The sequence below is a fragment of the Tauraco erythrolophus genome, chromosome 3 (genome assembly GCF_009769465.1).
Source record: "Tauraco erythrolophus isolate bTauEry1 chromosome 3, bTauEry1.pri, whole genome shotgun sequence".
Taxonomy (NCBI): Eukaryota; Metazoa; Chordata; class Aves; order Musophagiformes; family Musophagidae; genus Tauraco; species Tauraco erythrolophus.
The window spans coordinates 73429583-73444821 of NC_141467.1; the positions used below are offsets into that span (position 1 = coordinate 73429583).

The 15239-nt window shown below is 41.5% G+C and overlaps 1 protein-coding gene across 1 annotated transcript; it reads right to left on the reverse strand.

Annotated features, from left to right (window-relative positions):
- Positions 1-1020: 1020 nt before the first annotated feature.
- ZFAND1 (zinc finger AN1-type containing 1) lies at positions 1021-15239 on the reverse strand. Its single transcript, XM_086608709.1, is given in 10 exon segments — positions 1021-1963; positions 2108-2263; positions 10255-10357; positions 11163-11224; positions 11226-11271; positions 11357-11415; positions 11417-11485; positions 11844-11883; positions 13785-13827; positions 15185-15239. Coding segments are annotated over 10 exon segments (807 nt in total). The 3' UTR covers positions 1021-1789.

Genomic DNA, 15239 nt, shown 5'->3' on the forward strand with positions numbered 1-15239 from the left:
GTGTAGACATTCAGTCTCCTGTGGCTTTTACACCTCCGGGCATGACTGAGTATGTTCAGTCACAGTGCAAGTACAAGCTGGAACATCCTTAGAACAGAACCTGAAGATAGTTGCCTGAAAGAAAGTGCCTCGTGTCCGAAAAAGCAAGGTAACTCTTCTCTCCTCAAACTTGTTGAACAGTGAGTCACACTGATCTAGCAGCATCACGCTGTGGGAGACAGATTTCTCCCCCTCTGCCTGAATACTGTGCCCCAGTCACAAGCCACTAGGTCATTTCGGTAGCAATGGATCACACCTTACATGCTGCAGCTGACTGCAACTGAAAATCTTGCTTGCCTCATTAGTATCCAATGAACAGGTTTGCCTCAGTAGTTCATTCTCACTGCACACCACCACGGAGCTGCAGAAACACACTACAGCTTTGCAAATAGAGTTTAGGCTTGTGCCTTCCACTGCTCTGTTTACACCCATTCATACAGTGCCCTTTCTGTCATTGTAGGATTGCTTTTCCAGCTTCTCCCAACTGGAGAACATTGGCTTAATAATTGTAAATAGGTGAAAACAAATTAGAGGGACTGGTCTTGAAAGGGTTCTACTCCTCTAGCTTAAATAGAGACAGGCTCAAAGCCACTGCAGAACAAGCTTGGGTTGTAACAGGCTTATCAGGAAAGATGAAGCAAGGCTCCATGGTTATACATTAGAACTTCTGGTCAGGAAAGTGCTGGCCCTGATATCTGTGTGCAACATTACATGTTTTTATGTTTCAGTAATTCAAAACAATTATAACTGTGATAAAAATAATCTTGTGGTTCTTCCTTGCTCTGTTCGGTTTGAATTTACAATCCGGCTTTGAAATCCACCAAGAGATCCAAAACCTGAAGTGTGTGAACAATCTTCTTAATGAGCATCAAACAATTTCAAGACACTGACAGTTGAGAAAGTCATTAATTCTATAGGTCATACTTATGCACCCAAAAGTATAACTTCTTCACGTACCAACAACTGCTTTAAAACTTACTAAGTCCATCTTGCAGAGTGCTGAAGAGGAAACAACAGAGATTTACCTAAAGTCGGAAATGCCAGGATGAAACTGCAAGATGTTGAATGCTATGCTTCTAGTTGAACTGTACTTCTTCTCTCTTACCATATTTCTTCCTCTTTTACACAAGAATTGGAAAAGGAAAATTTCAAGTCCTTTTTTCCCCCCCACTTAATCACACAATGATGCGGAGATTTACAAACACAACAAAGACATCTGTGTGAATTTATTCTTGCTTCAGAAAGCTTCCCTTCTAAACATCGTTATGCTATTACAAGGAGAGAAGAAAATGTGGACCTTGGGCATGGTCAGTGCTGGACTCCAAACTCAATGAAATCTGTTCCTGTAGATGTAGAAAAGATGCTGCAATAGTGTAATGTGTTTCTTTTCTTCAGAGAACTGATATACTGCAAGTTTACATTTTCATTATTATTGATTTTAATACATACTTTTCCCATCATTTACCCAAAAATAATATAAAATTTAAGAAAACATTATTGACGTTATACAGCTAAATAATGCAATAATTTATTCAAGACAGTGAATATCTGTAATATTAGTTATTATAATAACTAATATGCCTTTTAGGATATAGTTCTTCTGTCAGTCAAGCAATTAAGAAATTGATGGAAACTGTGTCTTTAAAACTGAGGACAGATTCTGGCACACCAGTGATTTTAAAAGACCAACTGTACTTGGTTTGAATACCACATTTCTAAAACAATCTTCTTTTTGTTTGTTTGCGATAATTTACTGATTAAAGTATGACTCTGTATCTTCTATAAATAGAACATCATTATCAAGATACTCCAAAATTATATTTCCACCATTGTACAACGGACAGTCTTTATCGGATAGCCACGTTTCCAATGTGTGCTCAAATGGCAAGGCCTCTCCAGAGGCAGTATGGCATAATCTCAATTTCTGTAAGACAAATAGCAGAGAAATTAACATCAAGATTTGCCTATCTGAGATGCAAGAAGTGCGGTGGGAGGGACAAAAGAGTAAAAAAAACCCAAACTCAAAACCCAACAACCTGGAAAATGTCTGTTATTATTACTGATTTACCTGGGATGTTGATTTGTTGTTGTCATTTTTAAGGCTTGCTAAGGAAGCTGCAAAATCTACTACTTTGCCAACCGTCCACTTACTGCAAAAGAACATGGGCTTGCTTTTCTCTTTGCTCCCCTTTGGTAAAAATACTTGAAAATAAATTCTTTCTGTCTAGAAAAACATGAAAAATAAACAAAAAATTACTCACAGAAGAAACTCATAATTCCAGTCATACACATCTAATAGTTTTTCAGTAAAAAACTTAAACTTCAACACAAAAATTACCAACTGAAACTTATTCTATTCCATCAGGACCAAGGCCCCGTTTCACTGCAGAACATAAATGGCTCAGGTCAAGTCCAGTCCCCTCCAGGTGCAGGCACATCTGTGATGGACAGTAAGTTGAGAAAGGTGGAAAGAACATCTTTCACCAGGGTCCCACAGCTAGACTGTTATATATAGACGGCCACGAAAACATGTCTGCCCTGCATTTCCTAGACAATAATGGCTGGTCTAGGAAGAAAAAGGTGGGTTTAAATCATCAGTGCTGGCTTTTGGCAGCAGTATAATATCTCAAATTGGAATGTAAAGGTGGTTAAAACAGAACCATTAACCATACTGGAAATGCCTGCTTCACAAACCAACATTCTGGTCACGGCCAGCTAATCCTTTATTCCGTTTTTCCTCCTTTTATGTACTAAACGCTCTTTCAATATCTACTAGACTGAAACATTTGTTTAAGAAATCTCAAGAGTAACCTATGAGGGAGAGATTTTGAATGGGACTTGGACAATCCCTTTTTCGGGTTTACTTCTTGACATTCAACAGAAGACACAGACTCTCGCTTGGTCCAAGGCAGACACTATCAAACAAAACAGAAGTCTTCTTTTTAAAGGATTTATTTATGCCTTCCCTAGAAAAATATGGAACTACTCTTCCCCCAGCTATGTTCATAAAACCACAGCTGAATTTCAATCTGTGTATTTTGCTCAAAACTTGAGCGCTCTACATACACAAGAAATCTTTAATGTCCAGGAATATTAAAAAGGGGCAAGGGAAGCAGTAACTTGTACAACAGCTAACACAAGAGCCGTCCTATTATGGACACACGGTAACATCACTCAGCTGCTCTCAGTGCCCTGGCACCTTCCTACAGTTGCTCCCCTAGTTCTAAGGATGATGAGGCAGTCTCCCACAGTTCACCGGAACTTAATTCTACTGTTGCATCCCTAACTATGGAATATGTCTCCCGGAATTCCTGTGCCATATCCAAGAAAATACTGGCCAGCCAGGGACACAATAACAGTATTTTGCAGCATGGCCCTCCTTGTTTTATGCTGGTCAGTTTCAAGACGGTAACTCGTATCAGGTCTGATACCAAAAGAAGCAATCATCTGCAGAAAGCTAATCTCAACAAAGAGGTCAGAGAAAGGATATTTCTAAGATAGCCTGATTTTCCTGATCATAAAATAAGAAAGGACAGGAAGGACCTCTGCTGTCATGCGGTCCAAAACCATGCTCAAAGCAAAGGGAACTTTAAAGCTGGACCTAACTATACAGGTAGATCAGGTTGCTCCAAGTCAGATTCAATCAAGTTTTGAACATCCCGAAGATGTAGATTCCACAAATTTTCAAGCAGCTTGTTCCAAAGTCTGAACACCCTCAATGTGATTTTTCTTCCCTTTATGTAATTGGAATTCCACATGTTGCAGCTTGTGCCCATTGCCCCCTGTCCTTTTGCTGTTCATCTCCAAGAAAAATGTGTCAATCTTCTCTATATATAATGAGAAAATTAATATGCCTAAGAGGCATTCCAGAAACTCCATATTCAAAAAATCTGTCATCAAACTGGAACAAGCTGGGCAGAAGGCAGCCAGAAGGAGTCTAGGAAGCAATTTACATAGAGAGACATGCTGAAGGTTAACAGGCTTAATTTATCAGTGTTAGAATTATCACTATTCTAGATTATTAAACAATTAATATCCACATGAGAAATGAATAGTAAAAGAAATAAGCATACAGTAATTTGTGCTACACTTTTTAGAGCTTACTGGCTTTGGAATTAGGAAGCAACTTTTAAAATTCTCTTATATATGTCGAGGGTGGATTTTTAAATTTATGTTCCACAATATTTGAAATTAATCACTTTGCCTCCAGTACATATTTATTAAAGTGGTGCTATCTGTGAAGAATGCTACAAGCAGGTCTCTGTATTATGACTTCTGCCTAAGCAGAGTTATACGATTTCTAAGCATGACAAAGTATAAAAAAAGAAATTCATAAGAGCCTCAGTAATGGAATAGCTGTAGTTGTTTTAAAAAGAGCAATTAAATGTGCTCTACCGAGATACGACCTAACAATAAGACTATCACATAGAATGTTTTCAGTATTATGAAATCAGTGTAACAGGCCTCAACTTGGGGTGCTCCAACATAACAGTGTGGTGAAAAGTAATTTCAATACAATTCTTTCAAGAGGATGCGTAAGTACAGATCTAAAGTGAAACCCTGGGTGAAATACTCAAGGCGTTTCTAAACCCAATGGAATCCTGATATGCGGAAAAGACTTGAACACCAGGTTTGACTGAAAAACAAGAAATCTGTGAAATACTTCAAGAATCAAAGAAATTAAAGGCTGAAAGAAACATAAAGCAACTTGACAGTTGGAAAGGTTTTGACAAACCTTTTTCCAACCCAAAGGCAGGAACAACTGACCTCAGGCTCTTCACACCTCATCCAGAAATGTAATAAATGTCTATTAAATCCGAGTAGCAGAAATAAGAATGGAGCTTTGTGGAACACAAAGCTCAGTTTCGTATGAGACAGGTTCAATCGGACGGGCATAAAACTGTGCAAGCTGCGTCCTGTCTGTGTCAGAAGTCTCTCAGTACCCAGCACGAAAAGCAACCCTTTGAGATGGGTTTGCCGTGTGTGACTGGTACCCCCCGCTCCTAAACCCTAGTGATAAGGTTAGCATAACTAATGCCATTTTATACGGCAAACTGCCACTCTCTGTGATGGAGCTGGTCACCTTATCAGCTCCCCCTGATGGTCCTGAAAGTCCTGTGCACCAGGCAGACTTCTCCCCATCCCCTGATGGTCCTGAAAGTCCTGTGCACCAGGCAGACTTCTCCCATCCCCAAGGTCCCTGGCTGCCGGCTCGACTACTCCCCTCTTTACTGGCACTGAAGGTCTCAGGCACCCGGCCAACCCACAGGTGACGACTCCGTCACAGAACAGGGAAGCCGAGCAGCACGCAGAGCACCGTCCATAACATCAACCACTTACAAGCCCGAAGTGGGACTTGGACCAGAACTGCTGCTGGACTGCAAAACCCCTGATCCTCCCCTGGCCAGGGATGCCTTCATTGTCACCTGCTTCCTCTGAGGACTGAGTGACTCGTACTCTTTGCATGTTTCGAGTCTAGATGATGACTGTGGTATTGACACTGCAAGGCAAGTATTAAGATTTGACCCAGTCTGCAGAGGGTCCAGGCGATCAGGAAGCATAAGCTCAGCTGTGCTATAAAATTCTGTGCTATGCTACTTATAAAACTGTGCTACACTGATTCTGATTTAAAAATCCTGCATTACTCTGATCATAAAATTCTATGCTATGCTGATAATCAAATTGTTAAAATAATAAAGCTTTAATTGTAACTATGATTTCATACCGTCATCATTTTGCCAAGGATCCTCAAAAGAACCTGTCTGTCCCTGCAGTGTTGGGTGACAGAATAAATTGTCATAGTCGGCAGAATCCTTGGGTCAGAATGATGACTGATTTCCCTGATAAATGGGACTCCTGGACAAATGAGTTTACAGAAAATAGATGGCAAGATCTCAAGTGGGATAAGAAGTGGCTAGAGGCAATAAGCCATGATCCAAAAGTCGTATGGAATGAGTTGAATAAATGGAAGGGTATATGTAAAGTGATGAAGAACAGGTGGGAGGAAGGAATGTGCTGGCTATGAGCCGCAGTACAGAAAATTGAGAACAAACAAGTTGAAAGGTTATAAAAGGAAATTATATAAAGTTGAAAGGTGAATTGTCAGCAAAGGATTTGGAATTAGTATAATCAAATTAAAGGCTGATAGCGAGTCTAGAAAAAGAGCATCTCTTGAAAACAATTAGTGCCACAAGTTATAGAAAAAAGCAAGAAAACATCATGAAAAACTTAAAAGGCAGTGATATAGACCCCATCAAGGTCTGTGTAGCTATGTATGATAGCAACCGGGCTGGAGACATTTTGGACAGCTCAGATGAAATTGGTGAGGAAGTAATTGATTCTGTACCAATATGACCCTTGACTAAACAAAAAATCACTACTGATGAGCCACAGGGGAACAATACGCAGAGATGAGATACTATGAACATTTGAGTATTTTCATTATGTAGATTATTTGTGAAAAATTCAGGCAACATATGAAAATGACCTGGGCAGTCAATAGTTAAATGGTTGTGCCACCTCTGGCATGATAAAGCAGCAGGAATATCTCTGTTTGCAGGAGGGGCAAAAGACTTAGATTTAGGTCCTGGAATTTTTCTCAACCCTCAGAGGGAATGTCGCTGGAACCTTATGGACCTCAGCTATTCAGTGGGCAAGAGGGGTCCATTATCAAGATAGGAGCGGGGAACGTACAGTTCCTTGGTGGGGTTCAGATGAACTGCAGGAAGCCTAATTACAAGTGGCTATTACGTTATTTACATCAAGCCAAAGCCCCAGGTGATGAACTTAGCCCTCAGGACATTCCTGCTACATCCTCTGATTTGAGGTCTGATGGGAAAGGAGCTGCAGGGTCAGAGAAATTAATCTTTATGCAACTATGCCAGGGTTTACCTGCAGAAATCCCTTTTTTGCAAGCGCTCCACAAATGCAAGAACTAAGCCCTGACCCTCCCACACGAAGGAGCCGTGCCAGGTCCTAACTGCCTCGGTCCCCACCTGGAGATGATGAAGTGGCCCACATGGCCATCAGGCCAATTTAAACAAACAGTATAACAGGGCCAGCAGACTTCCCAATCAATCTGAGAGTGCAAGATCCGAGCGAAGCAAGTGATGCCGTACCTGCATAAATCAGGGCTATGCTGGTGACCTGCTCCACGGTTTGCCTACTGAAAAACTACGACTGCTAGCAAAGGAAGAGGAAAAGGAGGAAAAGCTATCCACCATCTCTACCTAGTGCCCCTCCCATAACGGAAACCCCTTTAAACCGCAAAAATATCCTGACTTACCTCCTATCAGAGAGCAGTATCAGGGAAACTAGCCAAGGGGCTCGGACTGGCAGAGGTACAAGGGGCCCTACCCTTTGCCACTCAAGGATCGAGTCTCACCCTTTCAGTCACAGTAAACAATAAATTAAACATTGATTTCCTCGTAGATACTGGAGCACAATTATTCCTGATTGAAGCAGAATCATGCCCTGGAGCTATCTCTCTGAAACATTGGAAAATATTAGTAACTGGAGTAATGGAGCAGTGGGTCCTTATTCAATTGTTAAGGTAAATTGGAACTTCCCTTTTGCCTTCCCCCACCCCCGAAAACAACAAATGTGACCAGGAAACTTAAAATATATTCCTATGATATTCTGTGAGCTAGATACAGGGCAACACTAACTGAGCTTTTGAACAATTGATGAAAAAAACAATGCCAGGGCCCCAGCCAGGAGGTCACCTTTTTGGGGACCAAATGGATAGGGGGTAGGAAATAAGTCCCTTGGTCCACTTGGCCAAATTGGTTACATTGCACATCTCCCTCAACACCCAAGGGCTGCATTATAACCTTACCGGAGCTGAAATAATATCAGGCTCATGGAAAGCTTTTGCTCACTGGAAAGCTGACGTCTTACCACTGTGGCAGGATTTAATCAATGGTTCACTGACGCTCCATGCCCTCTGCTGTGCAGTCTGACAATGACACCATTTAAAAAAAAATGAAAAATTTCCAGAGATGGTTGTGAACATCACAGAGTTGCCTGGGTGTTCCTCCTGTTCCTACAGACCCTACAGTAATGGCACAGTCGAGACATGGAATGGTCTACTAAAATGAGCTCTAAGGCAAAGTTTACATACAGGAAAATTGGGATAAAGCTCTACCTAAAGCTGTTCAATGCTTCAATAACTGGCAGACACCCACTGGATGCCCCGTTGAACAAGGTCATTTTCCTGCACTCCAACCCACAAAACATCTAAAACCCCCACTGTCAGCCTGTCATTTTTCTCAGGGTGACACTGTTCTTATTAACTACCCTTTGATGGTTAAAATATCTGTCACTTTACTAACTCCCAGAGAAAAGGGCATATGGAAAACTGTTTCTAAATGGGGACTCCCTTTAACTTTCACTGAGGCTTGGATAACTCCCAAGACTGAGTAATTTCTTATTGCTTCAGGTAATGAACTATACTTGGATGGATTCTTTGGCCTGAACAAACCTGGAGTGCACCCAAGGAATCATCACTTTACCTTTGGGGAAACCTCAGCTGTAAAAGATGATCACAACACCCACGGAATTGTGCCTAGCCTTATTTGTACCCTCTTCCTCCCTATTTCAAGAATGGAAGATAATTGTGTCATTCAGTTCATGAACATCATTTCTCAAATGGGTAATGAATCGAATTGTTGGTATTGTTTTAAACCACCCTCCATCTTCAGGTGCTCATTCTGGGTGGGTAGCTGAACCTGCTCCTGTAACATCTTGGTACCAACCTAGGTTGGCATACTCACTTCCCAACCCTCCAAACTACCAAACTCAATCTTTTAAGGTACATTCTTATGATAAGATCCTATGGTGTACTGCGATGCCCCAAATTCAAATTCAACCTGAGTGGGAAAAAACAAGCAGTTGTGATTATATCCTGCCCTACAACTGGACACAAACTCAGTTTCAGCTGATATACTACAATCAAACCAGAGTTTGTAATGAATCCAATTTAAGAACTACATGGATCTGTAAAAATAAATCAGTGATTACAAATAATACCTTTTTAAGCATTTCACCACACTGGAATCTCACATGGACTGTTAATGGCACATTTTGCCAAAGATACTGTAATCTCACTGGTCCTAATTCTACATTCTATAGAGTAATGGTTAGTTAAGGACTAATGACAGTTGGACGATCTGTAATTGGAATAACATGTCTGGTGTACATACACCAACCATTTTCACACCATTTGAATGAGTCACACTCACCTGCTCACATTTGATCATCCTGACAATGAAAAGAGGCTCATCAATGGTGTGAGGAATATTTCCCTAGAAATTTTACAGTACCATATCAGTGGCCCACCATTCCAGCATCCAGGACAGTTCTGGCCCTGTGGCACAAACGCCTATAAAAGTCTGCCACCACAATGGACAGGTACTTGTACCATATCACGTCTTGTTCCCTTATATTTCAATAAAAAAAATTAACTTCTACCTATTTACACAACTATTACCCTGTATGCAAGAAGTGTGTTGTGATCAAACCCTTGGTATAAATAATGATGAAATTCCATGAATTTATGTGTGCATTGCTTCCACGTTTAAGTATAGATGAGCTGGAAAGAACTACTGTAAATATTTCTGCTATGCTTGAATTTTTTTAAGCATCTACAGTAGCATTTTAGACAATGTTTGCAATCAGAAATTGGTTCGCTTTCACAATTTATCTTTTAGCATCCAAGGAGGTATATGAATAATGTTAATACCACTTGTTGGTTTTATACTAATGAATATAAACAAACAGAATAGGATATAAACATCATTCAATTAAAAATCCTGTATTACTCTGATCATAAAACTCTATGCTATGCTGATATCAAATTCTGTTAGAATAATAAAGCTTTAATTGCAACTACGATTTAATGCTGTCATCATCCTGCCAAGGATCCCCAAAGAACTTGTCTGTCCCCGCAGTGGGAGGTGACAGCCGTATGACAGGCAAATACATTTCTGCTATAAATAAAGGAATTTGACCTGACTGCCCCCAACTCTATACAGATAGCTTATAAGAGACATAAGACTAGTGAGATTGGTTTCGGGTACTAGGCTGAAACAGCTGCATAAATGATTGTAGGGTCAAAGAACAAATCCAAAAGAGGGGAACTAGATAAAGAACAAGAAATTTAGAAAACTTGCCATTCCCTTTGAGAATTCAATTATTGAAAAGAACATGACTGACCTGAGGCAAGGACTTGTCCCCGCACGCATGCATTTTCAGTTTCATTAAGGCCACTTTTGCTGCTGTCTCACTGTTTTTCGCTCCTTTACGTTTTTGCTTTTTGCTTCCTCATTTTTTTTTGAATCTGAGAACAATATTATTCCTGTTAGTGTGATGATTTAGACTGTCTCCTGAACATATCTTGGAATTAGCCTATTGGGCCTCATTATGTCTCGAACGTTCCCATCTCTTTCACCTCCTCCCAAGGCCAGGATATTAGGTATTTCTACTCAAGAATATTTGGAATGTTACAATTCTAGCAGAACTCCTTTACACTGAAAAGTAGATGAATGCTATCACGAGGTAAACACAGGTCGCAAAAGCCAAACAGATACAAATTCCTAAGTTTCTACACCTGTAACCACCACGGCATTCATACGGCAACAGTTTCGGGTCCTCCTTTCCATAACCCCACTGTCCAGTTAGGCAATGCTATCTTTCCTGTCCTAGAGCTTGTTAAAAGCTGCAAAACATTACATTGTAGACTCACATTTTTTTGTCATCTTGGTTGCGTAAGTATAATCTCAGCAGATTGGCATGTCCACCCAATATAATACAATTGCGTTATTTGCACGTGAATTAATGCGCAAATAATGTCTAGGTACAATTCGTTACACTGCAGTACCTGTAGAATCAGAACACGATAATAATTCTGAAGAAACCTGAGCCCTATTTAATCTTTAAAGATTCTCTTTACAGACATATGCTATTGTTTTCTCAGTCTAGAGGAACAGTATTACATGCCGACACGTGAGTTTAGGGCTATTTAAACAAGGAACCCTCACCCTTTCTTCTTATTTGGTCAAACTTGAACCCTCAGAGGAGGTCATAAGCTCAAACAGCCTCCTGAAGAAAACTGTAGAATATACATCCCACTGTACTTGCCTATAATATGTTTAACTAGCTGCTGAGTGGCAGCCATTCGAGGTTTTTGGTGTGTCCAGCTTCTCACATTCATGGTCTGATTGATGCCGGTGCCTGTAAACAACAATGTAAAACTTTTACTACCTTTTCCATACACTAACGAATGAGTATTGATGTTTAAACACTCTGTTCCACTCACCTTAGACAAAAATGTTTTTCACAGAAGGGACACAAAACTGGCAAAGGCTCCTTTTCCGTTGCAGTCCTTGTATGAGCATGGGTAAGATCTGTGCTGATTTGGTTTCACAGAATTGTTTCTTACATTGACCTAGGCATTAACACAAATATTTTCTGTAAATAAACAGGTATTACAGGTACAAGCCACCACCCTAGCTTTCCAAAAGAACTGTGCTAGCTGTCCATTCCATGGGCAAAACCAGTCCAGCAATTCTCTCCTACTTTTGTCTGGTTAAGTTTAGCTCAGAGGTAGGAGAAGACGCATCATCCTACTCAAACTCAATTTACTTCTGACAGGCAGAAAAAGAGTAGATTCATTTTTTTTAAGCTTGTCACATTCTCAGTGAAATAATTCATACTATCTACTATGTGTACACATCTAATCTGAAAATAGACAGTCAAGTTGCATGGAATTTGAATTTTGAGGTAGTTATATATTATTAGATTACCTCAGAACACCCATGAGCATCCCGGCTCCTGTGCTGAAGGCTTCATGGCAAAAGAAGAAAATATCACACTGTTATCAACATTTCAGGAAAATAAAACTGCATGTCAAAACATATAAGTGTTTAAAGAGTGATCTGACAAGTTTTGTCATGGGAACACTTCAATTAAACGAAGAACATTCTCCAAAATCTGTTCTAATCTATGCATTTCACACCGTGAATGGATCTTCCTGAGTATGTAAAACATTTAGCTCTTGGATAACAACCATTTCAACAGAGTAAGGACATCCGCATGCTTAAGAATTCAACTCAAAGCAACTGGAGCTTGTCTGTTTTAATGGATTTTGAACGACCCGCCGCAACATCAGAAATCCCTTGAAGGCTTCTAACATGTTAAAAGTAAAATCTGCCCTCAGTCTGAGTTTCTCTCAGCTGCCCTCTGCTGATCTGAAGTGTAAATCAAAGCACAGGCCCTGATTTGAACCTTGGAAGAAACTTTGATTTTTTTTCTACAATAGAAAATACCCATCCTCCCAGAAAAAAATCAGTACAAAACAAGTCTAAGCTAGATGCCTTGCAAAATAACCTACCCGTATTCTCAAGGTAATCCCACTGATTTCAAAGCTCCACAACAGCTGCTTGGGAAAAAGTAGCAAGTTCAACGAAACAACTATTTTTAACTAAGTGTATCTGAACCAAGTCACAGAATGTTTTACACAACATTTAGGTCTACACAACTGCCACACTGAGATCTTACAGGAAAACCAACTTTTTTCCTTTTATGACAAGGTCACCCATTGAATTGTCCTAGGGAAGCCAGCATATGTGGTGGCTTTCATTTTAGCAAAGCTTTTGATACTGGCTTTCACAGTCTCCTTCTGGACAAAATGTCCAGCACACAGCTAGACAGTCCATTATACATTGGGTGAGGAAGTGGCTGACGCGTCGGGCTCAAAGAGTTATAGCAAACGGGGTTACATCAGGCTGGTGCCAGTCACCAGTGGGTTCCCCAGGGATCAGTTTTAGGGCCAGTGCTCTTTAATGTTTTTATACATGATCTGGATGCAGGAATGAATGTACATTAAGTAAGTTGCTGACAATACTAAACTAGGAGGAGCTGTGGACTCTCTCTATGGTAGAGAGGCCTTACAGAGAGATTATGAAATTTAACAAGAGCAAGCAAAGGATTCTCCACCTGGATGGGGTAAGCCCAGTTATACATACAAATTGGGGGATGAGAGGCTGGAGAGCAGCCCCGTGGAAAGACATCTAAAGGTTTGGGTTGATGGCAAGTTGAGTATGAGTCAACAGCGCATCCTGGCAGCCAAAAGGGCCAACTGTGTCCTGGATGTGCATCAAGCACAGCATAGCTAGCTTGTCGAGGGAGGTGACTGTCCTACTCTACACTGCACTGGTGTGGACCCATCTTGAGTACTGTGTGCAGTTTTGGGTGCCTCCGTGTAAGAAGGACATCAAAGTGTTACAGCGTGTCCCAAGGAGAGCAACCAAAATGGTGAAAGGCCTTGAGGGCAAGACTTATGAAGAGAGGCTGAGGTCACTGTTTTTATTAGTTTGGAGAAGAGAAGGCTGAGGGGTGACCTCATCACAGTTTACAACTTCCTCAAGAGGGGCAGTGGAGGGGGAGGTGCTGATCTTCTCTCTCTGGTGATCAGTGAGGGGACACAAGGAAATGGGATGAAGCTGTGTCAGGTAGGCAGTTCAGATAAGACATTAGGAAAAGGTTCTTCACTGAGAGGGTGGTCGATCACCGTAACAAGCTCACCAGGGAAGTGGTCACAACAGCAAGCCTGTCAGAGTTCAAGGAGTGTCTGGATGACGCTCTTAGTCACATGGTTTAGTTTTAGGTAGTCCTGTGAGGAGCAGGGAGTTGGACTTGATGATCCTTATGGGTCCCTTCCAACTTGAGATATTCTATGAACTTACCAAAAGACACCTGAACAGCCATCACATACAAAGGGGAGAAAATCTGAAACAAAGAGATTTGTTTTCAGTTTAGACAACATGGTTGTTGTTTTGGTAATAGTTTCTAGTTTATTTTTTACACAATTAACTTTTGCTTACCTATATCACGGGGTAGGTGTCTTTACAAGGACATTTACCATCTACACAGTACCTAGAAGTCGCTTTTGTAATGCAATTACACTGTTAAGTCCTCTAGTTAGTATTACTGAAAAACATATGAGTAAGTAAATCATATTTATATACATTCCAGAAGCTGGAATTATGCTTAAATTCTTTTTTTTCAATATCAAACTTTGAAACTAGAACATTTGGCTAGCCATCAAACTTACCAGTTATGCTAAAAATTGGAATTTATTTACCACTCAGAATAATACTATTTAATGACTGCTGGCACAGTGGACAATTTCCATTTTTATTATATGGATGCCAACTGGAGGAGATGCTATCCCTTCCCAAAAGCCATCATCTCCTCCATTTGACAGTCCTAACGCCGCTGCTCCTTCCTCTCCATCCTTCATATCATACATTACCATCCTTGTGTAATTTAAATTGCACATACTCCTTAAATCTCTGCATGCACCCCTCATCTACTACATCAATTCTCATAGATAGAATCACTTCACTGTCTTCTGAACTCAGCCGCATCACCACTGGCAGCAAATGCCCACCTCGAGGCCATTATTCCATTTCTCCATCCTTCAGATTTGGTCTTAATGGACCACCGTTCAACTGGACTACAAAGCTCAGGTCACGAAGGTCTCAGTCACTTCATCTGTAAGACCGAGTGCTCCCATCAGAAAGCTTTCAGTAGGAGCATTTTTACTGCCTCCTTCCGAAAGGTTACATTTTCACTAACATCATTTCCTGAGGCTAAGGAAGTCATCCAAGGGCGAAGGATGGCAAACCAGGGCAGTAACAGTCAGCAAAGCAGGGGATTAAACACGCGGTGACACAGCTGACACGACGGATGGTGCAGGGCTGCGGTATGTTACACCAACAAGTCCCGGCTCTGGGACACCCACCCTTTGCTAATAATTACAACCGGATTTTTTTCGTCATGCAGCTTCCCTTGTCTTTCCGGGTGTCCCTGTTCGCGAGACGCCTCTCAGACCTGCTTACCAGCGGCAAAGCCATCGTGTTGCTCTATCCGCCTCGCGTAGCCGTTACGAGTGTCAGCCAAGACACACGGGGAGAAAAAAACCCACCCGTAGATAGGGCCGGCGGCCGCCCCGCCGGGGAGGCACCACACCGCGGGCCCCTCACCGCCGCCCCGCCCCAGGCCCCGCCCCCGGCCCAGCGCCCCCCGCCTCCGCCAGCGGCGCCGCGACCGAGCCGCGACCGCGTCCGCGGCCCCGGCTTACCGAGCTGGCGGCAATCGGGCACCCCGCAGTGCTGCCCCAGCTCCAGCTCCGCCAT